Below are 27,308 nucleotides of genomic sequence, written 5' to 3' on the forward strand. Positions count from 1 at the left end.
TGGGCTCAGGCATGTTCAGGATCCAAGTCCAAACCCACCTGCCCAATCCCACCAGGAAGCCAACAGTGCACACCATTAATTACAGGCAGCGAGACGTTTCCTGGATCTGTGCAGCTGAGGACTGGGAAATGTTTCACTGCCCGTGATTAGCCCTGAACCCATCTCTAAATGGCAGGAACTGTGCCCCTTTATTGGTGTCAAAGGATATAATATTGCTCCAAAGACCGGATGAAAGAAAGCAAAGGGCTGTATCCAGCCCCCAGGCTGCAGTTTGGAGACCACTGCCTTAATGCAAGGAACGTTGGTGCATTAAACACACCACTAATATATAAATGGGCCTTGAAACAAATAGCCCCCTAGGGTGTAAGCTACACTAGTAGTATCTTGTAGCGATCAATTGAAGCATTGAGCAGTCAAGTGGGATTATGCTAATTCATGCTGGTTGTGTAGCGTACTTCATGGAGAGCCATTGGTATCATCTGTTTTGCAGTCATTTGATGCTCCTAGTGATCTCTAGCGATTTTAGCAGCAGGACTAAGCTACTGATAATCTCCAGCAAGTGGTTAACTCTCCCAACATCAAGAGATTTACCATGTAGCTTAAAGCAGTTGTATCACCATTTTGATCATGTTTCTTTAAATTAATAATTGCAGGCTATTGTATTTTTTGTTAATTTTTATGCAAGCACCGTTATTCCTTATTTTCAGGCTAGCTTAGGCTGCCGGAAAAATGCTGGGTCTATGCTGGGGCTGTGTCATTTCCTTCTGTCAGAGTCAGCCCCAAGATCCCGCAAGACTCCTTCCCCATTGACATGCTATGGACATGTGGTTTCATTGTCTGAGTTTACTACCGCTTTAAGTCTCCAAAAGTTGCGCCGACTTTGTAGTGCAACTTTAATGCAACTTTGGATGGGTGCAACTTGGCTATTACTTTGATCAGTGATAATGGACAACTGTTGCACACAAGTTGCATTGTATAACATTTAGGTAGGACATTCAAGCAACTTCTGAGGGTTAACATTGAAGTCTATGGCCCTCAAGTTGCATGAAAGTCAGACCAAAGTAGTGCATGAACTACTCTGAAGTTGCTGCAACTTTAAGTTGCGCATATATAAGATGATTATCATTGGAAAAAATAGGGAGTGACTTGTCATGCAACTTTGATATCCAAAGTTGCATTACAAGTCGCACAAGTTTGAATTGAGCCTTACCTGAATACACAACATATAATCATATACAATTATTATTGTTCAATTTCCTTTAGATTTATGTAATGCAAGGGCCTGCCTGGATGCATATAAATAGAAAGTGTTTAGGTGTTCTCATAGTATATGGGCTTTGTAAATCAAAAGGAAAATTATACCAGAAAGTTGTATAATGTGTAGCCTTCTTTAGCTCTGTGCTAAGTGAGGCAGCCATTTGGGTGTGGTAATGATTTGCCCCAGCTGGGGGGTATTAGTGACTGGTGGGAGGGGTATAAAAGTTAGCTCTTGCTTCCTCCTTTATTGTGTTTTCTCTTGTAAGCAGGATGGGTCTAGGAGTGAGGGCTTATGGCAGGTGGATTTTGCTTCTGGCCCTTGTTTATGGGCCAGGCTTTGGATGTGCTGGAGATGGCATGAGACACAGGCGCCAGTCAGACTGGTGGAGGAATTACCAACGGGCTGTACCTGGCCAGAGCCAGGGGTCTTCTAGAGGAGTTTCCCGGGGAGGTAATGAGCCTGTATATGGGTTTGGGGCTTCTAGAGGTGGTTCTCGGTGGGGTTCACCTGGTGGACGTGCTGGAGTGCTGCTTCGCCAGCAGCCCCCAACTGTAAGTTCTCCTAGTTCCCCTGTCAGTGTCCAGTGTGAAGAGGACAGCATGGTGGTCAATGTCATGGTGGATTTTTATGGGACTGGAAAGCTGGTGAAACCTTCTGATCTGAGCCTGGGACCCCAAGGCTGCAGGCCGAACTCACAAAGTGCTGACAATGTTATCTTCCAGATTAGCCTCCAGGATTGTGGCAACACTGTGCAGGTAATCCCCTACATGATGACTTTTACACTTAAAGGAATTTTACTTTGTTTTTTCATTTTATACTTCTCTTGAGGTGTAATGGAATAATTAGAGGGGGACCCCTGGACCTCCTTCCCATGTACACCAGAGGTAACAAAGATGCGGGGAAAAGAAAAACCCCAACCTTCTTGCTCAATTTAACTTGTTGCTGATCTTTTTCCTTTTGTTGCAGGGTTGCTTAAGTATGGCCCATTAGCTTTAGGACTTTTATATTTTACTGGCTGACTGCTAGGAGCCGTTACTTGGTGATTAGTATCTCCCTTTACTTCTCCCACATCAGCTACATAAAATGTTAATTTTCAGCCAGCAGATTAACTAGGCTCTTCTTAGAGGGGCTACAATGCATCTGCATTTTTAAGTTGTCATGGTTTAAAGATCCTGACACCATTTCAGAGGACCTGTACAAAATAGTCCTTTAAAAGGCTGTCCAGGGTTGCTGACCTAATAAGATTCAAAAACCTGTGTTTCCTTAGCATGATGGCTAGTCTATGAAAGTGGAGATCAATGGATGTCTAATGAGTTCTGCTGCAGTGTATTTGTAATGTTCTGCTCTTATGTACACAGATGATGCAAGACTGGGTGATCTATGTTACCAACCTGACCTACAGCCCAACCTCTTCCATTCCAATCATCAGAACCAACCCAGCTGTGGTTCCTATAATGTGCTACTACTACAGGTGAGTCTACACTAGGGGCTTGATGCAGGTCCTAACAATGCATCTTTACTAATCTCTAGACAAACATTTCACCAGGAACAGTACCCCTGTCAGGTTTTTTTGCTTCTGTCCTGTTCAAGAGATTTCCCTTCACATAGTGTTCTGTAGGCACAATGCAGAAAGAATCTCTCCACTGGAACAAGTGTCCATTGGGATGTTTGGGTTTTGTCTGAGGGTGGTCACTAATCTTAAGGATACAGACAGCAAAAACCTTAAAGTATAACAAAAGGCAAGACTTTTTGTTTTTTGCATAGTCTAGAGGGATTATAACCCCCGTCAATTATTGCAGGTGTGCTCCCATTGGGGAGATTCATTCTCTTTACCCCAAAAGTAAAAAATCTAAATTTTTGGATGTCCCAAGAAAAGTAATGGAGGGGAAATCTTGCAGTGGGGACACTAGTTCTGGTTATTTGGGTGTCCCCAAGGAATTCCCTAATTTGCAGGGTTTTCCTTTTACTTCCTGTTTGGCTATGGGACAGAAAGTGAAGGGAAATTTCTGCAATGGCACAGATGGAGGAAAAATTGATGGGGGTTATAACCCTCCCTTGCTCTATCCAAAATGAGAAGTTTTGCCCGTAGTTCTATTTTAAGGGCCCATTCATGCTTGTACGACTCCAATTGCACCCAATTTGGAGTACTACTTGGCTACTACTCTGACTTTATACAATGCAACTTGTGTGCAGGAGTTGTCCATTAGAACATGCAATGTCTAAGGGTTAATATTGAAGTCTATGGCCCTAATTGGCATGAAAGTCAGACCAAGTAGTGCATGAACTACTTTGAAATTGCTGCAACTAATTGTGCAGATATAAATGGTTATAATTGGAAAACATGGGGAACAACTTGTGATGTCCAAACTTGCTTAAGTGTGAATGGAGCCTTCAGCCCATTAAGCTGATGCATGCAGTGCACCGCAATTCAGATGTTTGGTTGAGTTGTATTGGTAGCCCATTTTCTATATGGGTCCTAAAGCCTTTATTTTGGTACTACGGAACTACATGTTTACTACATTAATTACAACCTAGCACCTCTACTGCAGTAATTACCAATACCTTCTATTGCTAGAGTAGTGGTGGGAGGATTAGCATTGACAATCATGGAATACCTTTTTTGAAGGGAAGGGGCATCTATTTTCTCCACTGCTGGTGATATGTTTTGGGCAGGGGGGCCCATTCCTTTATGACCTCCTCGATCAGGGGCAGAATCTGGATGCCAGTGTTTTGGTGGCAATCTTGAGTCAGACAGTCAATTTAGGACCCTGGGTTTGGTGCATATTTCCCATGTGGATAGTTAGGACAGGTCACCTGTCTGTCTCAGACAGTGCTTGGCATCTGGGAGGGGTTCCAGAAAAGTAGGGGAAGTGCAGGGGCATGCCATCCATACTTGGGTGTAGCCAGGCCAAATTCAGCCCCCTCAAGACATACGTTTGGCCTGAGACCTACAGCTATTACTCGCTGTACATCCTGTTGCATTGCCAGTTGGGTTATCTTCCCACAGGGTTTGTTATGCATTACTGAACTACTTCAATACAGTTCTGATTTCTACACTGGGTTCTTGAGTTTACTGCCACTGCACCTACCACAAGTCTCTTCATAGCTTTAGACCCCCATGGTGAAGGTGTGTTCAGTTGTCTGTCTGGCATGTATCCATGTTCCTTGTTGCAAGAGTTGATCATGTTGTCAATCCTAGTCTGAAAACTAGGAATTAAGGGAATCTGGGGATAAATTTAATGAATATTGCTCTCTTGAACTTGGAGGCACAGGCTTCAGGGATGTTGTACTGAATCTGGCATTCTATTGTAAGATGCTGCCCCGCAAAAGGAGTAAAGCAGTCTTTACTATTGTCCTTCATACTAATTATGTCAGTAACTTGCTAGATTGTGTCCTGATAAATGACAAGCTGCCAATGACAGCTACCATATTGCTATTTGAATATTTTTCCTTTGTAAAGTGGCACTTGCCATTAAAATGGTTAATATCTACCTGTGAAATTGACATAATTGCACTTCTAGCTCATTTACCTCCATTCTGTCCTCTGTATAGGCATGCCAATGTGAGCAGCAAAGCTATTGAGCCAACATGGGTTCCATTCAGCAGCACAGTGACCTCAGAGGAGAGGCTGTCCTTCTCCTTGAGGCTAATGACTGGTGAGTTGAGTAAGGAAGATTAGGGGGGAATGTCTGAACTTTATAATCTAACCCCCTGTTATGTCTATAGCGGACTGGAGTGGTCCTAGAAGTTCTCCCATCTACCAGCTTGGAGACATCCTCTACATAGAGGCCTCTGTGGACACTCAAAACCATGTTGGACTGATCCTGTACATTGACCAATGTGTGGCCACCATATCACCTGATCCCACCTCTGCTCCTAGTTATGACATCATTGCAAACAATGGGTATGTTCTTTGGGAGGGGGGAGGGTTTCCTTAATGACCCCACTCTAACTGACCATTCTCTGCAGGTGTCTAGTAGATGGAATACAAGATGACTCCTCTTCAGCTTTCATCACCCCAAGGGTTGAGTCAGACAAGCTACAGTTCACAGTGGATGCTTTCCGATTCCTAGGAAATGATGCGTCTCTGGTGAGGCCTAGTTGAATTGTTCAATAGATGGTTGCCTTGTGTAAGAACAGATTAATACTAATTTCTAATCCATTCACTATTTCCTAATCCAGATCTACATAACCTGTTACCTGAGAGCTGCTGCAGCCACCCAGATCCCTGATGCCATGAACAAGGCCTGTTCCTATAGCAAAGCTACACAAAGGTGAGGTTGTAATTAAATGGTTTCCTGATTTCCATTCAAACCCCACACCCCCATGGAGACGAAAAGCTGGAGGTTTTCATGGTTAAATGTAAATGGTGTACAGGCTGCATCTGCTGTGTTGGTTTTTCCATACTATTTACATTAATTCTGGCTGTTCAGAAACCTCCATGGATCTGGTCTTCTCAACCTACGCCTGAGAGCCTTCAGTGTTGATATGATTTGTATTATGGGTATGGTGCCATACATCTGCTTGTTGGGACCAGACTCCTAGGTGCACTTCCAACAAGAGGATATGAGCTGTGATGACACCTGGTATCCAGTTGGTCACCATCTAATATTGCTTTCTAGAACGACATAGTTGGTATATTGGGTACCAGGTAAGTCCATATCAGAAAAGACTTGATATTTAACAAAGGCAGTTTCTTTTTATCAGCCAGCAAGAAATCCCCATGCTGTTATCTGCCATGTGAGCCCAGCCACTTTACACCAGGCTTATTCTGACACTTATCACACTCGTAAACTTTTTTTTTTTTTTTTTTTTTTGTGGGAATTTCTTAAACAACCCCCCACCCAATATAGGGGCTCTAAATAAAATGACAGGTGTTTGCGTATTTCCTCAGCAGACACCAAAAATCATGCCAAGTTTGGTAAGAGCATATTGTGCACACTTGTGGAACACCAAACTACAGTATAAGAATTTACAGGTTATTAGCCTAGTGCTAGAATCTCTTGTGTATGGTGAAACAGTTTACGTATGCATGCCCAACTTTTATATATGGTCGCCTTTGTTCTTGAGGTGCTTATTTTTTTAATGGGGGGGGGGATATTAACTTATCAATTGTGATGTCTGGCCCTTGTGACTGCATGGGCAGTCTGATGTCAGACTTTAGCTCTTTGAGCAGACGCTTTTAAGGGCAGAGTAAACCAAGATCAATGTGATGGATGCTTTCACAGGCCAGTAACTGGAAGTGACAAAGTACTTGGTTCTGTTTTCTTAGACAATAGGCTAGACTTCCTGGTACCCAGTCATCACTATGGTAAGCCAGTGGAACTGCCGGCTTCACTCCTGGGCTCTCTGGTGAGATGGGAAAGTGGTGGTGGGAGGTCCCCAGTCTGCCACATGTAAAAGCAATCCAGCGGCTTTTTAGTTGCCCTTTATTTTTCTTCAACATCACCAGATGAAGAAAATCAGGCCTGGTATACTGTTACAGGCATGTCCTTTTGGGAGAAGGAGCTAGGTTTTTAAAGGGTTGACTAAATCCCACACTGTAGTGATCTTCAAGAGTTCCAGCCCACCCCAAAAATTACACCTACAAATAACTGTAGCTGCTGACTTTTTTACTATTAGAATACTGTCCAGGCATTCAGCAGTTTCCTCACCCAAGCAGATTCTTAAACTGGCTCTTGGGTGCTGCTGCCACCATCTTGGCAAAGGGGAAACGAGTAGTGAAGCTTTGTAGCTCCAGTTTCGGTGCATGCATGAATCGCACTGCACTCTGAATGGGCCTGGCTGCGGGGGGGAAGGAGAAGCTGAACTTCTGCCTTTCACCACCACAGCAAACTGAGCCAGGAGTGGGTACCTGTCAAAACCAGGTTCCTGCAAAAGGTGCCAAATGTGGTAGGAGGCAGATAAGCTTCTCCTTTTGGGTGAAGGTGCACTTTAGCTGCTGGTAGGAATGAGCTCAAGTTGTCTTGCTCCTAACAAGGTAACCTATACTCTGCAGCATTTTTTTTTTTTTTTTTTTTTTTTTTTTTCATCAGAACTTGTAAGTGATTACAAGTTATCTCAATCCATTCAGTTTTAAATAGAAATGAGGCAGAAATGTGTGTAAACATTATCCATAACTAAGTGATCCCATTCCCTCTGTTCTCAGTTGCATAAGAGCTGGGGGGAGGAGCAGCAACAGTACGCTGAGCTTCCCAGTAAATGGCTGTGCAGGAGAGGTGTCCGGACAAATGTAAACATTGGAGAGTGGGCTGAGTCCTAACGCGGCTAGAGAACTAATCAGTGTGCTCTCCTGCTTGGCATGGTCAGTTTTTATTAAAGCAGAGGGACTGGCAGAACACCAGAGATTTTACACAAAGGAAGCAATGCAAAGAATACACTTTCATACAAGTATATGGTATAGCCAGAATATGACATTTTGGGGTAACATCTCAAATGTAGGCGCTGTTCAGACCATTACTGTTTTACTGTCTCCTCTAGCTGGTCTGCAGTTGAGGGCCCCAGCAATATCTGCCATTGTTGTGGTACAGGCACCTGCAACAACCCTTCTAGTCTGCTTCCAGGAGGAAGTAGACGACATGGAAGACCAAGAGCATTTGGGAAAAGAGAAGCTTTGGATGGTGAGTTTTTACTTGATATATGATATATACTGTTTGTATGTAATGGTATGGCTGCAGGTGAGATGAGATTGTTTTATGTAAAAAGGAAAGGTTCTTCAGTGAGCACATGGAAAAGTATTGCCATGCATCTTTGACACAACTTTTTACATTTAGGTTATCTGCTCTAGAGGGTCCTAGATGAAACTAATGAGGTTAGATTGCTACTAGATTACATTGCACTTCATTTCCCTTCTACCTAAAGCAATAAGCTTCTTTGACAGTGAGGAAGGAAGGGTTAGAACCACCAGGTGGCCTCCACTAGATTTGCCCTGGTGGTCTATTGGAGAGCTGAAACTGAGAAGGCAACCTGTTGGCACAGGAATAGAGTGAAGGTATCAGGAGTCCTGATATCTTCACTCTATTCCTGTGCCAACAGGATTCAGGACATCCCTTTGAACAGCTCCTCTAGGACTACAATCTCAATGGGATGCTTTGTTTATGGGTCTTGGCTTTGAAGTATTGCCTAATAAGACCTTGTAGAGTTAGATCTTGTTTTTTGGTCCTAGTAAAATGGAAAGTGGGGCAGCTGTAGGAGCTTCTCCAAGGGACATGGGTGGCACCACAAGGTCAAGACTAGAACCCTGATGTCTGTATTGCTTGTGCCACCAGGTGAGTCTGTCTGTCCTTGCCTAATTAGAATGAGAGCTTTAAAAGGCTCAGATGGTAAAAACCCAGGGGTTATAACCATTCTTGGTCCCTATTCTGTCCACTAGATAAGAATTTGGGGTCTATAATGGGTGAGAACTCTTGGACACTTGTGCAAAACTGAATTGAGATTCTACAGAAAAATGTACCTTGACCTCCCAACTTTTCTCTACAGAACCCCACACAGAAGAGGGACAAACTGTGACCACTCTGGGACCTCTGCTTGTAATTGGGCCCAAACAAAGGGATGTTTCAGCTGCCGTGATGAAGGAAGATTCTGCCTCTGTGGAGCTCTGGGTGTGGGTGGCTGTTGGATGTATTGGTCTTCTTGTTGCCCTAGCGTGTGCAGTGTTCATTGGGAAATCTCTGAAAAAACCACAGTATGTGCTGTCTGTGCAAGAATAAAAAAATCTAATTTAAATCAGTTTTGCTTTTCATTAATAGGTGACCTTAATTTTTTTTTTTTTTTTTTTTTTTTTTTTTTACCAGCCTCAAGTCCCAATCCTATAACAAAGCACAATTAGAAGTTCCAATACACTTGAAGGGATTTTTTTTCCCACCACTTCAGGCTAGAGCCATAAGGGCACTGTGATGGATATCAAGGATAAAGATGACTGACTTTGGACACATCTTTTGTGGTCTGGGTCTCTGTGTAAGGGAGACCTTTCCCTTGCTACTAACTAGGACAAAAGTAAGGATCTCCTGAAGTGGGGGTTGCCTGAAATTCTGCATGACTGGCATGTATAATGCATGCAGCCCTAAAGTTTTGGTCCCAAGTGCTGGTTCACACATGCGATGTAGGAAGCCTGCAAATTCACTGGGTTCCCACATCGCACTTGATTTGTGGGCTGTTAACACTGCCATATGCAAACTGCTGGGGGTGTCAATTAACCCCCCCCCCCCCAATCAGTTTGCATAGCGCAGTGCAAACTGTCAATTCAGACATAATTGATTGATTAGTTGTGAACACCCATGTGATCCGATTCTGCTTCAGACCAAATAGTCCTGTGCAACTTTGGTCCAAATGCAATGCAAATTCAGCCATTACAATAAGCAGGTTATTCCCTACAAGGGATGGGCTGAACGATCCCCCTGTTTGGGTTGCACCCGAACTTTTGAACATTGCAAAAGTTCAGAACTGAATAACTAGCCCCATTGAAGTCTATAGGACCCAAACTGGAAAAAAATCAAGGTGCCCACTTTGAAAATTTGTATGCAAGTAATTGGGCATACAATAGTTATGGTGGGGCCTGGGTGTACTGCCCAGGGGGACATTAACCAATGGGGGAAAGTTTGTAAAATTTTATTGTAAATGAGCAGTGATTTACTGAATCTTAAAGTGATGAAAGCATAAAAATGAGAACATTTCTTTCAATATAGGGGGTTCCCTTACACTGCCTGTAGAGTGGCACATTTGTAGTGTGTATAGCTGCTGCAGCAGCTATTATTGCCTTAAAGCCAAAAATTACTTTTTTCTTTTTTGTAAAACACTTTAGGGAGCCAGTCTGCATGACAAAAAAAATGTAGTGCACTGGAAACAAGTTGTGTGTTTTTTTTTTTTTTTTTTTTTTTTTTTTGATAAATTCTGGTAAGATAAATTCTGGTGTCTTGCTAATTGAACCTCTAGCACTGAGGGTATATATTGCCACCATCACAGAAATTTTGTATCTAGAACAAAAGAACTTCTTTAGGACTGGGATTTTAAGGGCAATTTAAGAAACAGTGTATGAGATGAACTTATGTTTATTGATTAGAAAAAATTTTACAAATACAATTAGGACCTCCAAGTGTCCTCATACATAAAAACCAAGTCATACATAAGAAAATACATTCAATAAATCACCCATGGAAGCACTGAGCCTGCTTGGATGGTTGCACATTTACTAGGACCAAAAACTATCCTCATGGAGAGAGTATGCACATAAAGAGGGGGTGTCCAACGTGTTTCAAACGGATGAACTTTTAGTTTGGTTTTCCACAGGGATGAGATCCCCCCCCCCCCCCCCCACCTCTGTAGATATAATAAATAGTATGTAATACACAATATCACAAAATAAAACAAACACATAACAATGTTATACTAATCAGAAGATGTGTGCAGTTTTCCTATAATCGCATGGGGGTATCCCAATGCGCTGCACCCCAGTGATGAAAGGAGATTGCTGTCAAATCACTGCGTCCCATAAAGACCTCTTCTTCTTAGCCCTTGTAGGACTGTGGGGAAAACAGGAACTGTTCCCACAGAAAATTGAATCAGTACCCTAGTTGAATAAGGATGTATCATGAGAGGATTCAAAACAAGAGTCTGTTAAGAAAAGGGCGCATGCGCGGCATCCGATGTGCCTTTAGAGAGGACGCCGAGGCCCGCTATCGGCACCATTTCCTCTGTGTTGGCGGTTTGTCTCCTTCCACGGTGAGGATATTGTATATGATTCTGCCTTGTGTTCTCCTTGGGAGAAACCTGGATTACATTAGGATCTTCATTATGGATATGAATGTCCCTTCTCTGTTTTTGATCTTTAAATCCATTAACACTGAGTGAGGATACCAGTGATGGGCTACTCCTGCTTTTTCTTAACAGACTCTGTTTTCAATTCTCTCATCCTTATTTTTTTGCATTTTTATTCAACTAGGGTACCAATTACATTTTCTGTGGGAACAGTTCCTATTTTCCCCACAGTCCTACAAGGGCTAAGAGGTCTTCATGGGAAGCAGTGATTTTGACAGCAATCTCCTTTCATCACTGCGGTGCAGGCATTGGGATACCATCATGCGATTATTGGAAAACTGCGCATATATATATCTTCTTAGGGTTAGTAAAACACTGTCATGTGTTTGGTTTACTTTGATGTTGTGTCTTACATACTATTTATTATATCTACAGAGCTGGGGATATCGTCCCTGAGGAAGAACAGAACTAAAAGTTCATCCAACTGTTTGAAGCACGTTGGACACCCCCTCTTTATGAGGATACTCCCTCTCCATGAGGATTATTTTTGGTCCTAGTAAACGAGCAACCATCCAAGGAGGCTCAGTGCTTCCATGGGTGATTTATTGGATGTATTTTCTTATGTATGGCTGTTTTTTTATTTTTTTTAATATATGTTATGAGGACACTTGGAGGTCCTAATTGTATTTGTAAAAATCTTTTCTAATCAATAAACACAAACACATAAAAACAATTAATATCTCATATACTGTGTTTCTTGAATTCCCCTTAAAATTCCAATCCTAGAGGAGAAGTTCTTTTATTTTATATACAAATTCTGCTGTCTTTTCCTCAGACTTATAATAGAAGTAACAGGTGCAGAAAAATTGGTCTTTGGGTGTCTGTGGGGCCTTCACATTGTAACCCCATATAGAGATGTACTTATGTACTTATGAAAGTAAGAATTGGCATTGCTGTCAAAAATTGAAATGATATGCACCTGTCAAATAGGTGCAGGCAAATTGGTCTTCAGGCGTTTTGTACCAATGAAACTGTTATATTCTCCGTGTTGTGAGAGACACAGGACTCTGGTCTGGAACAACGGATGTTTATTCAGGACTCACTGTACACTCCAACATGCATTGCAGGACAGCTCTGTATATCAATGCATCTCTTGCATGTCTCTAAGATGGCCACTCTGCCCCTTGACCCTTGTCATCACTCCTGGGTGGAGCCAGCCTTAAAGTAATAGTCAAAAGAGAAAACAGGCGCCTCTGAGTTAAGACTGCGATTTAATATGGCAAACAAGTAATAAAAACTTACATCAAGGTAAGTATAAGCAGACAAGATGGGTCCTTCCGGTGTCCATGTGGAGGCTGGGGCTTGGAGTCATCACTGTGGGTCTGTAATCATCTCCTCTCTTCCTCTTCCTGTCCAGCAGGAAGTGGAGGGTGTCACAGCAGTGAGATGGAGGCTTGGACAGCAGGGTGAAACCGCAGTGAGATGGAGGCTTGGGCCGCACAGTGGCTGTGATGCTTGTCCCTCTAATTTTCCTCTCATTGTCTATGGCATTATTCTCTTCATGCATCGTATCCCATGTATATTATTGTTTATTTTTATTTCTTACTGGTTTGACCTCTAGAGGGACCCTTGTTCCTCATACAGCCATAACGTAGAGTTATGTTTACTTTGATAGTAATTTAATAACTTCACCACCAGAGGGCATTGTTCCTCATACAGCTATAATGTAGAGTCATGTTTACTTTGATAGTAATTTTATAACTTCACCACCAGAGGGCATTGTCCCGGAACACATAAATTGGTCCTTCTCTTCCCCCTTTTACATTTGACTTTGAAAAAGGAGCGCGCGCTGGTTTCCCACCACAGTGCGCATGCTCGGAAACGCGTCAGTCATTACGCCAGGAGATCCTGTGGACAAGCATCACAGCCACTGTGCGGCCCAAGCCTCCATCTCACTGCGGTTTCACCCTGCTGTCCAAGCCTCCATCTCACTGCTGTGACACCCTCCACTTCCTGCTGGACAGGAAGAGGAAGAGAGGAGATGATTACAGACCCACAGTGATGACTCCAAGCCCCAGCCTCCACATGGACACCGGAAGGACCCATCTTGTCTGCTTATACTTACCTTGATGTAAGTTTTTATTACTTGTTTGCCATATTAAATCGCAGTCTTAACTCAGAGGCGCCTGTTTTCTCTTTTGTTTGTTGCATGTTTGGAGATCGCTTCTGCTCCCCAACAGGCTGGCCCTGAGCATTCAGACTATTTCCTCATCTCACCTTAAGACTTTATCATAGCCTTGATGTGCTATTATATGGACTATCGTTTTTATGTAGTGCTAACAGCTTGCGCCACTTGTTCCATTTCTTGTCTTAAAGTAATAGTACATGTGAAACCCTTCAGGTATAACACCTTCCATCCATCCCTAAAAAAAAAAAAAAACGCAACAAAACGAGAACAGGCATAAAACAGGAACTAATAATTGTCCCATACAGTCCTTCAACTCAGGAGATTTACATGGCTTCTTCCGCGTCCAGATGTGAGAACAACTTCCAGGGACGCTATGGGGAGAACATGGCAAGTAGCAGTCTCAATGCCTCCTTATCTAGTAGGAGCAGATCCTTGAGACACTGGAGGTGCAGCCGATGTCAGGGATTCGGCAGCTGAGAACGAGGACGCAATTGGTCCGCATGCCGTTTGCAAATGGAACCACCTACCCTATGGACAATGGACCCTATACATTTTGGGTCCCAAAGTCTCTGGGACGATAGCAGGAAGCCAACGAGTGTTGGAAGCGCCATAAGATCGGGCCCATACCTTTTGCTGGGCTGTAAACTGGGGAATCTCGTCGCGTTCGACCCTCTTGTCTTGGGACTGCCGAACATGTTCCTGGACCGTTTGAGGGCGGAGCATGTCCAAAACAGTCCATGGCTGCCGACCCAAAAGAAGTTCAGCTGGAGTTTTCCCAGTGGTTGCATGTGGTGTGTTTCTGTAAGCAGAAAGGAAGTCCAGCTGCTGGGGTGACAGGGACTGTTGTTTACATGTAGCCACAGTAGCTTTGAAATAGCGTTTGAAGGTCTGTACAAACCTTTCTGCTTGACCATTTGTAGCGGGGTGGTAAGGTGCGGTCAACTTGTGTTTGATGTTGTGGGCAGTCAGGAAACTCTGAAACTCCTGGCTTGTGAATTGTGCACCGTTGTCTGTGACAATTTCTCTGGGGTATCCAAACGTATCAGCGAGATGTAACAGTATGGAAATCGTCGCCTTAGTCGTCGGCTGGGTAACAGGAATGACCTCAGGCCACTTTGAATGGGCATCAATAATCAAAAAGGTGCCTGCAAAGTCCAAGTGTAGGCGAAACCAGGGAACCGTGGGCCAAGTCCAGGGCTGGACGCACCCTCGAGTAGGGTTTCTTGCAGTTTGTGCACATCCAGCACACGCATTCACATATGTCGTGATATCGGAAGTCTAGGTTCGCCCACCACACATAGCCTCGGGCCTTTTGTTTCATACATGTGCCCCCGGGATGACCAGCATGTAGCAAGTCCAGAATGTGTCTCCGGAGGGTCTGTGGAACGATCACTCGGTCTCCCCATAAAACACAGTTGCCAGCCACAGTTAATTCCAGATGCCTATATGCTATATGCTCCCAAGAATAGGGCATAGCGTTGAAGACGGGCCGCAGTTGTCTGGGAGATGCCTTTGTCAGGGCTAAAGATCTGAAGGAGTGGTTTATGATCAGTCAATATGGTGAATTCCCTACCATACAGGTAAAGATGAAACTTCTTATTTGCCCATATGAGTGCTAGTTCCTCTTTGTCAATGTGAGAGTAATTGCTTTCTGCTTTTGTCAAGGACCTGGAGGCGAATGCCACTGGCTTCTTTGACCCATCTGGTAAAACGTGAGATAGCACAGCCCCTAGACCATAGGGTGAGGCATCACAAGCCAAGGTGAGAGGCCTTTGGAGGTCATAGTGCACGAGCATTCGTGACGCCAACAGCTTTCACTTAGAAACTTCAAAAGCACGTTGGCATGCAGCCGACCGGTTCCATCTGGAGTTTTTCTCCAAAAGCTTGTTCAACGGAAACAAAGTGTGTGCTAGATCTGGCAGGAATTTGTGGTAATAGTTCAGCAAGCCCAGGTATGATCGCAGCTGTGGACGTTGGTTGGCGCTGGAGCTTTTACTAAAGCATCAACTTTGGCTTCCGTGGTGTGTATACCCTCTGCATCCACAAGGTGGCCACAAAACTCCAATTTAGGTACCATGAATTGGCATTTCGCTAAGTTCACTTTTAGACCCTGTTCTTGGAGTCTCGCCAACACAAGCTCCACGTTACGCTTGTGTTCCTGGTCAGTCAGGCCCGTGATGAGCATGTCATCTAACAGGCACTGTGTGAAAGGAATGTCCGCCAAAATCTCATCCATTTTGCATTTTGTAGCGGAGGCTACACCAAACACCATCCGACTGTGTTCATACAGTCCCTTTTGAGTGTTGATGGTTAGAAACTTGTGGGACGAAGGGTGGACCTCAAACTGTAAATAAGCTTGCCTGAGATCAAGCTTGGTGAACTTTTGACCTCCTGCAAGAGAGGCAAAAATGTCATCTACTCTGGATAGGGGATACTGGTCTATCTCCAGTTGAGAATTTAGTGCCATGCGGAAATTGCCACAACTACGTAAGTCCCCATTCGATTTCTTTACTGGTACAACTGGTGATGCCCACTCGCTGTGCTCTACCTTTGAGATGACACCTTGTTCCTCCAACCGGCTTAGTTCAGCTTCCACACCTGCTCGGAGTGCTAAAGGTACCGTCCGAGCTTTGAAGAACCTAGGCTGGGCGTTGGGTTTCAGCCTGAGTCTCACACAACCTACACTAAAAAGTTTCTTCCAGATAAAATCAACACCCACAGTGTTAGGCAGCCTAGAAGTAGAAGCGTTTTGTACATCCCAAAAACACTTAATCCGGGGCTTCATAGCTGCAAGGTAATCAAGGACTGATTAAGTTTGATGTCAGCCGGTCCAAGGAGTCTGTGGAAAGACTTGCTCTATTATCAGTAACAAAACCTCTGGCAGCACTGAATGCCCGTTCGGAAAGCACGCTGGATGCAGGGCTGCTCAATTGCATACTGGGCAAGTTCTGGCCAGTGGTCTATTCTTATGACCCAGTTGATCATCAACTGGAAAGCTCTCCATTTCTTTTTTTGCCCCTAGATAATCATCAACCATATGATGCAGATGCTGCCGATGGAATGTGGAAGCTGACAGCCCTGGGCGTTGAGAACTAAAAACTAAAAAAATTGTGAAATGCATCACTTAGGAGGCCCACTGCTCCACTCTTGACCACCCGAAGCCTCAAAACGACATTTTTCACCACACTGTAACCTACCAGAGTAAGGAAAAGCATTAGATAAACTCATTTTGAAGGTGACCTCAAGAGATTTCATCTTCCCCCTCTGTGGGAACAAGATGAGTTCTGAGACTTTTCCCTTTTAACGGTGGTCAAGGAGGGTTGCCAACCAATAGTGATCCTTCTCCTTGATGCCACTTATTCTCCGGTCCTTTCAAAGGCTTTGAAGCATGAGGAAGCCCATGCACCGCAAATTTGCAGAGGCATGAGAAGCAGACTCCTCGGGTCACTGAGGATTACAGTATCTGAAACTGCCTCCTCCCAGCCATGCACTACTCCCAAGGGTTCTGGGGATGGAAAACCATCTCTTAAGGTTTGATGTATGTCTTCCTCTACTTCAATGCCTCCAAAACTGCCAGAAACCACCTCCTCCCTCTCCTCTTGTGTGTTTTGTGGTACAGGAAGAATGGTGTCTGCATAAAGCGGGCCTTAAAAGGAAAGGAAGTCCTCCTCTTCCTCCCGCTGCTCTGTCTCTGGTGCCCTGTCCATAATGCCATGCAGAGTCTGCTCCAGCAGGAACACAACAGGAATTGTGTAACTGATGCATGCATTGTCAAGGCTCACCACCCTTGTGGCCTCCTCAAATGGTGACAGTACAGTGCATGCATCCTTTATCAGAAGCTATTGGCATGGGGAAAAAAAAAGCAGAGCCGGCCTGAGCTTGTTGTTGTGTCATACTCATTGACGGGCCTCTGCTGCATGTGCAGCTGCTGCAGAATTGCCAAAGTCAAGCTCCAACTGTTGGGCATGTCAAAAATCAGGCAGTTTACAGGCAGGTGCAATTCCCACTGAATGACTGCAAACTGAGCACTGGCTGTGTATGACGGTCTGAAATGGCTACAGACTCTTCTGGCCTGCTTTCAACCCTGGGTACCTATTTAAGAAATGCTGCACCACCAAATTGAGGACATGTGCCAGGCATGGTACATGTTTAAACTTTCCCTGTCTAAGGGAGGACAGGAGGTTTGTGCCATTATCGCACCCCACCATTCCTGGCTCCAGCTGGCGCTGGGCGTGAACCTCTTCTGGGCCTACCCCTGCAAATCTGCAAGAATCTCTTCTCCAGTGTGGTTCCTGTCCCCTAGAAACACCAGCGGAAGCACTGCATGGCACCTTTTAACCTGACCCATTGAATAGTCCCTTTGAATGCTTAGGGGGTACTTGTGGTTCATAGGACAATTCAGCAGAAGAGGGCATGAAGGAGGAGGAGGAGGAGGAGGAGAAGAAGGAGGGGGTAGAGCTGACAAATCTCGCATCATCACCGCTAGTTGTATGGAGATGTGGTGGCACAACAAGCTGGACCACCTCCTCCAACAAGCCGCACCAGATAGAAAGGCAGAAGTTGTAAAGCCAGCAGCTTTGACAAGCTTGCATTTAGACACTGGGCATGTAGGTGGCAGGGACTGTATTTTTTTTCCGCTGCATGAGATGGGGCAGAGAGATTTGCCGGCTATAGTCTACAGCTGGTGGTGTGCTCCTGGCAGATGTGCTGCAAGGACCTGGGACAACCGGCACTATACCATCATCCCTGTCAGTGGAGGCTGCTGAGAGGTCATGAGCAGAGATGTATAGTAACGAAGTAGAACTACTTAAGTACTGTACTTAAGTACCGAAATGCGGTATCTGTACTTTCCTAGAGTAGAATTTTTTTCTCCTACTTCTACTTTTACTTCACTACATTTTTTCAATGATTTCGATACTTCTACTCAAGTATTTTTTTTTTGTGCTGCATAGTTACTCGTTACTTTTAAAAAAATTACCACTGCCAGAACAGTAGATGGCAGGTTGCATAAAGCTCAAAAAATGTGTATAATGTCATTTGTAAATCAGCGCATACGAAAATAAAGGCTGTGTATAATAAAAGCTGCTATACCAAATCTTTCCAATAAAAAGAAAATATGAAACAAACAAATAAATGGTGCTACAGCGCTTAAAGTGCATCAAGAAACTACTAACAAACACAGGTTAATCATTTGAATAAATCATTTGAAATAATAAAAACAATATGATGTTCATACTTTTGACTTCTTTCTTTAATAACTACATAACACAGTACTTGTACTTCTACTTTCAGTACTTGAGTAGAATTTTTTTTTTATAACTACTGGTACTTTTTACTTTTAGTACTTAAGTAGCAAATTTTTTGAAAAAACTACTTGCAATACTTAAGTAAAAAAAATGTTGAATACTTTAGTACTTCTACTTAAGTAACTTTTTCTGCGAGCACTTCCACTTCTACTCAAGTAATTTTTTGATCGAGCACTTGTACTTTTACTCAAGTAGAAATTTCGAGTACTTTATACAAGTCTGGTCATGAGGTATAGTGGGGGTAGACTGAGGTGAGTAGGGTGGAGGAACACAATTGCACCCCTTTTGTGTGGCTTTCAGGTGCTCTTGCCAACAGGCGAGTGGTGGGAGGTAAAATGTCTTCTTGTCTAGCATGTGGTACCCAAATGGCTGGAGTTTTTGCCAAGACTGATGTGCTTGAGACAAAATTTGCAAATTGCGATCGACTGCACATGTGCTAAAAAAGGGCCAAACAGCTGAGCTCTGGAAAGGGTGCCGGGAGATAAAAGCTGCACAATGTGATGGAATAGGGTGGCTGCTCTCTACTCTTCCGTGATGACTGCCTTGTTGGGGTTTTTCCTCACCCTCACTTTCCTCCTCTGCTCTAACAGGCACCCAAGTCGCGTCAGTGACCTCATCATCATCTCCTCCATCCTCATTATCACTGGAGACAACTTGGAAATATGTTGTGGCTGGAGGAACATGACTGCCAATTTGTGTACCAGTGTTCTCCCCTCTCTGTAGGCTCATGTTCCTACCTTCCTCAACCTCAAAACCAACATCTGAATCCAGTAATTAGGGGTGGGCTTTATGTTCCAGTCGAACATAAGTTTGACTCGAACATCATCTGTTCGTGTGTTCGCTGAACATATGAACAAATGGGGTGCTCGGTGGGAAGTTCGCCTGCCGATGAGCGCCCCATAATGCACTGCGCTGTTTCAGTGCACTGATTGATGATTATTGGCCAAAGCATGCACCTGACCTGTATGCTTTGGCCAATTACAGCACAATGTCCTGTCAGAGCCATGATTGGCCAAAGGCAGGGTGCCTTTAGCCAATCATGGCTCAGGGGCTAAGTCCACACCCCACACTATATAAGGCTGCTGCTGACACGGCAGCTGTGTATAGTGTGTTATAATGGAGATTAGGCAGGTAGCTAGTGGATAGTTAAAGACAGGGAGCAATGCCATGCCAAGCCTACCAATATTTCCCATAGATGCCAATGTTAAAAATGGGGAGCAGTGCCATGCCAAGCAGACCAATGTTTCCCATACATGCCAATGTTAAAGACGGGGAGAAGTGCCATGCCAAGCTGACCAATATTTCCCGTAGATGCCAATGAGAACTGAAAATTGGTCTAGGCAGGAAGGGGGTGAAAGTGTCCTGTATTTAGGTTAAGTAGTTAAGGGGAACCCTATGACAGAGTAAAAAAAAAAAAACAGCGTGGGGTCCCCCTCAAAATCTATACCTGACCCTTTGGGTCTGGTACAGATTTTAAGGGGAATTCAACGCCAAAACTTTAAAAAAAAAACGGTGTTGGGTCCCCCTAAAATCAATACCAGACCCTTTTCAGAGCATGCTGCCTGGCAAGCCAAGAAAGGGGGGGATTGATGGGGACAAGGGCCTCTTCCTGACAACCCTGCGCTGTGGTTGTGGGGGTGTGTGGGTGGGGGTCTTATCAGAATCTGACGTCAGAAGGGGGCGGTTTCACCAGGTGATGTAACTGGGTGGCCCCACTTCTTGCCTTTAAAAGAGCTGTCAAAGTTAGAGAGCGGCATACAGCGGGTATCCTCAGAAGAGGCAAAGAATTTTTGAAAAGTTTTCTTTATTTTGGATGCGTCGGGGACATAGGGACAAGGTGCTTTGGGGTGGGGGGCAGAGCCCCAAAGCACCCACCCCTCCCATGTTTAGGGCATGTGGCCTGGTATGGCTCAGAAGGGGGGGGGGGTGCTCGCTTGTCCCCTCCCCTTTCCTGTCCTGCCAGGCTGCATGCTTGGATAAGGGTCTGGTGTGGATTTTGGGGGGGACCCCACGCCATTTTTTTTTTTTTAATTTTGGTATGGGTCTTCCCTTAAAATCCATACCAGGCCCTTCGGGGGGAACCTATGCTGTTTTTTTTTTTTTTTTCATTTTTTTTTTATCTGTATTGCCAGGAGCCAACAATACATTGCAGCCACAAGCAACTTTAAATTAAATTTTTTCTTTAGAAATGTCAGTATTGCTGCAGTAGGATCCATACATCGTACAGATGTGCCACTTTACAGGCAGATTAGGGGGACCCCCCAGGCAAGATATTTAAAGGAATTTTTTTGTTTTTATTGTTTTACTTTAAGCATCATTAAAATCACTGCTCCTATAAAAAATGAATGTTTTCAAAAACATTTTTGCATTGATGCATGTCCCCCAGGGCAGTACCTGGGTCCCCATGCACTTTTTATGGTAATAACTTGCATATAAGCCTTTAAAATTAGGATTTTTGATTTTTCATGTTTGTGTCCCATAGACTTTAATAGAGTTTGCATGTTCGCTAGAACTTTTGCCTGTTCGAGATGTTCTGGTGCGAACCAAAGAGGGCGGGGGGGATGTTCGGCCCATCACTACCAATAATGGCTGTGCATCGTCAAGGAACAAGTGGCTGACACTGTGTTCAAATAACTCAGCTGACTCCTCCATACTATGGCAGGAGTAGCTGGGGCCAAGGAGCAAAAATAAACCACTCTGGCAGCTGCAGTGGACTGCGCACTAGTCTCCTCTTGGATGGCAGGGGATGAGGAGGATGAGGATGTTTTAGTAAGCCAGTCCACTCCACTACCTCAGCTTCATGCTGTGGCTGAATAGCACGAGCAACATCACTAAACAGAGGAAATGATGCCCTGCCTGAGGAAGGACAAACGTCCACCTTTGCCTTTGGACATATACATTTCTGACCGCCTCACAAAGCCATGCAACGTCTGCCTCTCCTTGTTGACCTCCCAGACATGATGGGTAGGGGGGGGGGGTGCTTATTAACAAAATGTAATAAAGATGTGTAAATGTGTGCGGATGTGAATGTGTGTGTATGCACTTTAATCAATGGAAAGTGGTGTTTGATGCAGTTTAACATGAGTACTCACAACACAGACACACTCCACTGACACAATACAATATACTGCAGTAAAACTGCACTGACGCACTGCAATATATTGTGATTAACGTGCAGTTACGCACAGAAACATACTGCGTTAAACCTGCATTAACCCACTAAAAATATACTGCATTAAACAGCACGTAACACACAGAAATATACTGCATTAAACAGCACGTAACACACAGAAATATACTGCAATAAACAGCAAGTAACACACAGAAATATACTACGTTACACATGCAGTAACAAACTGAAATATACGGCGTTAAACATGCACTAACACACTGAAATATACTGCACTAAACATGCAGTAACACACTATAATATACTGTGTTAAACGTGCACTAATGCACTGAAATATACTGCGTTAAATGGCACCTAACGCACTGGAATATACTGCATAAAACGTACAGTAACGCACAGAGATATACTGTGTAAAATGTGCACTAATGCACTGAAATATACTGCATTAAAACAGTATGTAACGCACTAAAATATACAGCATTAAACATGCAGTACCGCACAGAATTATACTGCGTTAAACGTGCAGTAACGCACTGAAATATACTCTGTTAAACGTGCACTAACACACTGAAATATACAGCATTAAACGCGCAGTAACGCACAGAAATGTACTGCAATAAACGTTCACTAACGCACTGAAATATACTGCGGTAAATGCGCAGTAATGCACTGAAATATGCTGCATTGAACATGCAGTAACGCACGGAAATGTACTGCATTAAACGTGCACCAACGCACTGAAAAATACTGTCTTAAACGTGCAAAAATGCTTAGAAATATATTGCTTTAAATGTGCATTAACGCACTGAAATATAGTGCGTTAAACATGCAGTAACGCACAGAAATACACTGAGTTAAACGTGCAGTAATGCACAGAAATATTCTGCATTAAATGAACACTAAAGCACTTAAAAATACTGCCTTAAATTTACAACACTGCACAGAAATATGTGGCATTAAACGTGTAGTAATGTACAGAAATACACTGCAGTGGACTGCGCACTAGTCTCCTCTTGGATGACAAGGGATGAGGAGGATGATGATGTTTTAGTAAGCCAGTCCACTCCACTCCCTCCTCTTCATGCTGTGGCTGAATAGCACGAGCAACATCACTAAACAGAGGAAATGAAGCCCTGCCTGAGGACGGACAACGTCCACCTTTGCCTTTGGACATATACATTGCTGACTGCCTCACAAAGCAAATGCAAACGTCTGCCTCTCCTTGTTGGCCTCCCAGACATGATCTGTGGGGGGGGGGGGGGGGGGGGCTTATTGACAAAATGTAATAAAGATGTGGAAATGTGTGCGGATGTGAATGTGTGTGGATGCACTTTAATCAATGGAAAGGGGTGTTTGATGAACTTTAACATGAGTACTCACAACACAGACACACTCCACTGACACACTACAATATACTGCAGTAAAACTGCACTGACGCACTGCAATATATTGTGATTAATGTGCAGTTACGCACAGAAACATACTGCGTTAAACCTGCATTAACCCACTGAAATATACTGCATTAAACAGCATGTAACACACAGAAATATACTGCATTAAACAGCACGTAACACACAGAAATATACTGCATTAAACAGCACGTAATGCACAGAAATATACTGCGTTAAACATGCAGTAACAAACTGAAATATACGGTGTTAAACATGCACTAACACACTGAAATATACTGCACTAAACATGCAGTAACACACTATAATATACTGCGTTAAACGTGCACTAATGCACTGAAATGTACTGCATTAAATGGCACCTAATGCACTGGAATATACTGCGTAAAACGTACAGTAACGCACAAAAATATACTGTGTAAAATGTGCACTAATGCACTGAAATATACTGCATTAAAACAGTATGTAACGCACTAAAATACAGCATTAAACGTGCAGTACCGCACAGAAATATACTGTGTTAAACGTGCATGAACGCACTGAAAAATACTGCCTTAAACATGCAATAATGCACAGAAATATATTGCGTTAAACGTGCACTAACGCACTGAAATGTAGTGCGTTAAACATGCAGTAACGCACAGAAATACACTGAGTTAAACGTGCAGTAACGCACAGAAATATTCTGCATTAAATGTACACTAACGCACTGAAAAATGCCTTAAATGTGAAACAATGCACAGAAATATGCTGCATTAAACGTGCAGTAATGCATAGAAATACACTGTGCTTAACGTGCAGTAACGCACTGAACTATACTGCAGTAAACCTGCCCCGACAAAATAACCTGACACTAATATAAAAATGAATGGTCACTACACTCACACTGACTGAACTATCACTAAATTCACACTAAACTGATACCTAACACTGACATTCTGACAATAGAATCAGAATAGCACACGGGAACTCTCTAGTAGCACTAAACAGAACCCTCTTCTATCTCTCTCCACGCCAATATCACACTGCAAATGGCTGCTATGGGAAGAATACTTTTATAGTGTGGGGTGTGACTAAGAGCAATGAGTCATGATTGGATAGAGTCATCATGACAGCGTCCAATCATGGCTCTGAAAGTGCTATGTGCCCTGATTGTTCAAAGCTCTCATTCCTTCGGCCAATCAGGGCTTCCAATGCACTATGCGTGGCACAGTGCATTGTGGTCGTTCAAACACCCCGATAATTCGGGTGTTCGTTGAACTGGCAAACAGTCAATGGTTAGCCTAAACTCATGCTCAGGCTGAACCCTTCACCAATCCCTATTCCCTACAGCACATTTAAACAAAGCAGTATGATGCTGGTGTCATATCAGTGCACTTATATGGACACATGCCCATATTTAGTCAGTGACAATGGCTAAATACAAGCACATGTCCATATAAGGATACTGATGTCACCAGAATCCCACCCCATTGTTTACGTGTGCTGCACGGCAGGGAATGACCTGTCCTGCTGCTTTCTGGTTATAAAATAGCAGGAGAAAGTTGCAGGAGAGCAGGATGTGAGTGGTTCCCAGGAGTATTTGGAAAATATGCAATATGTACTTTGCTGAAGGAATAACCATTTTGGGGACCCAGAAATTAAACATAATGCACAGGGCCATAACTATATGTGATTGGACCCCCTCTAGCTTTAAACTCCAATTAACAGTCTTCTTTCAGTCATGTAGTAATGCTTAACGCCCTCTGAAAAGTGATCTGTGGTGAATTGCTTTTCAGAGGGATGTATAGCAGCAGGCTACAGGTGTTTAGGAGATGCAACTGCCACCTCTTGATACTCTTAACTTTTTTCCTATTTTTTTTTTTTTACCCTGTTGAATGGCAGTTTTACATTGCGGGACTGCACCACAACTGCGAGTCAAGTTGTGGTGTGGCCCCATTGATCTTAGTGGGTGGGTTTGACAAGCAGTGCAAACTCTACAGTTAAAAATTCGGGGGGCCCCGAAGCGGTGTTTGTGTACAGCCCTGTCAGGCTGTAATGTTAGCATTCGGCCAGGGAGCATCAAATCTGTGACGTCAGCCACATGTTTTTAATGCCCTCCACCACCCATGTGGAAGAACCTAAATTCAGATCCTCTCTGATACGGGAGTGTTAATCACACCAAGTATGTTCACAAAATATATTCAGTTGTTTGCCAAGTTATATTCCCAACTGCTATTGGTGCATAAATCACAATGCAGGCAGACAGTGCTGGGTCCCCTCTCCTCCTGGGCCCCATGGCAGTCACATGGCCTGATATGGCCTGATATGGCTATGCTAACACTCTTGGTAATGCAGTATAACACACATGAAGTCAGGGCCGGATTTATAAGGGGGCAAAAGGGACATTGCCCTGGGCCCCCCTGGCAGAAGACGCCCTCCTCTTTACAAAAATTATATAAGATAACTTTGAAAAAATTCAAAAAAAAATAATAATATTAATATAATATTATATAAAATGTATAATGAAAAAACATTATTTCTTTTAATAAATGTAATATTTATTTTTTATAAGGTAATATTTTTCTGCCATCAGCTGTAAAACTCTGGACTAGTATGTTGTATAATTTTTCAAAAATGAATTTTGGCGGTTCAAGCAAACCACACATAGAACACTATGACTGCATGTGTGTGGGCATTTGTGACCTCAGAATGATGGGGTGTTATGCATTTTAAAAGTGTGTGGCTGTCATTGAGAATGTAAACCATCTCTGTGTATAAGGGGCCCCCCCTGAACCCGAAGTACCCCTGGCCCCCCAAGGTCTAAATCTGGCTCTGCATGTAATATGTTTTAACCACTTCTCACCCGCCTGCCATCAAATGATAGCAGAGCGGTGCGGCTCTCGTTCTGGAATATGACGGCGCCCAGTTTAGCCCCGATCACGTGCCCCGCCCCTGCGGCTCTTTACCCATGTGATCGGCTGTGACCAATCATAGCCGATCACATGAAAACAAGATGGTGCCGTTTATCTGCTTTTTCTCTCTTACACTATCAGTATGTGAGGTGAGGAGAGTTGATAAGCGGCATTTCCTCACAGGAAAAAGTGTATGGGGAATCAGGGCACAAGTTACAATGCAAGCCCTAAAGGTGGCCTATTAGTGATGCTACACTGTGCTCATCAGTGACACCAGTCTGTGCCCATCAATGAGGCTAATCTGTGCCCATCAATTATGCCAGTCAGTGCTACCTTTCAGTTCCCATCCGTGACTGCCCATCAGTGCTTCCTATCAGTGCCCATCAGTGCCACCCAACAGTTCCCATCAGTGCCCATCAGCACTACTCAATAGTGCCACCTATCATTGGCCATAAGTGCTGCCTATCAGTGCCCATCAGTGCTGCATATTAGTGCCGCCTCATCTGTGCCACCCCATCAGTCCCCATCAGTACCGCCTCATCAGTGCCTATCAGAGCCACCTATCAGTGCCCATCAGTGCAGCCTCATCAGCGCACATCAGTGAAGGAGAAAAATGACCTTTTTAAAAAATTTTCTGACAGAAACTAGCAAAACTTTTTTTTTTCAATATTTTTGGTCTTTTTTTCCTTTTTTTTTTCTAAAAAAAACCCAGCGGTGAATAAATACCACCAAAAGAAGCTCTATTTGTGTGCAGAAAATGCAAAAAAATTAATATGGGTACAGTGTTGCATGACCGCTCAATTGTCATTCAAAGTGCGACAGCACTGAAAGCTGAAAATTAGCTTGGGCAGGAAGGGGGTAAAAGTGCCCGGTATTGAAGTAGTTAAAGAGTTTTAGTGAGATATACCATCATGCCTGGCAGACAGATTTTCTTTGTCCAAGGACATGGAATGCAATGGAGGCAAAAACACAACAGTGCATGCCATTACCTATGTTATAACTGTATGAGACTGCAAGCATCACCGTGCAAAGTGTATATCCACCCAAAGGACCTATTTAAAAGTTGTTTGTGTTCAAACACATTATTTGACACACCCATGCACATTGCATTGCGAGTGATTTCTGTTGTGTGCCCTAATAGACCCGAATGGGTGTGCATTCCATAGTGAATAGAACAAGGCTGTTGCAAAGGGCTCTGCAAAAGGTACAGAACCATGTGAATGAGCCCAAAGACTAGAGCTACACAGGAGACTTTAGAAACCCAATCCCGCCATTACCATGGTCAGGGGTTAATCACTAGGACCAGAAAATGGTCACTGAGGCCAGATTTACATTAGTATGTTGCCATTTGGAATGGCACCCCAATGAGC

The 27,308-nt window shown here is 43.7% G+C and overlaps 1 protein-coding gene and 1 long non-coding RNA gene across 2 annotated transcripts in view; both read left to right on the top strand.

The window, feature by feature from the left end:
* LOC309552384 overlaps window positions 1-27,308 on the top strand; it is an 879,384-nt gene that overhangs the window by 377,331 nt on the left and 474,745 nt on the right. The window lies entirely within an intron of this gene.
* LOC309554721 (zona pellucida sperm-binding protein 3-like) lies at window positions 1,528-8,967 on the top strand (the record flags this gene model as incomplete). The annotated part of the gene is made up of 8 exons (XM_082256426.1): window positions 1,528-2,013; window positions 2,617-2,729; window positions 4,811-4,914; window positions 4,985-5,162; window positions 5,228-5,348; window positions 5,441-5,532; window positions 7,739-7,878; window positions 8,738-8,967. The coding sequence occupies 8 exons, from the start codon at window positions 1,528-1,530 to the stop codon at window positions 8,965-8,967; spliced, it is 1,464 nt and encodes a 487-aa protein (XP_082112552.1).

The sequence above is a fragment of the Pelophylax lessonae genome (assembly GCF_965119305.1).
Source record: "Pelophylax lessonae genome assembly, chromosome: 4".
Taxonomy (NCBI): Eukaryota; Metazoa; Chordata; class Amphibia; order Anura; family Ranidae; genus Pelophylax; species Pelophylax lessonae.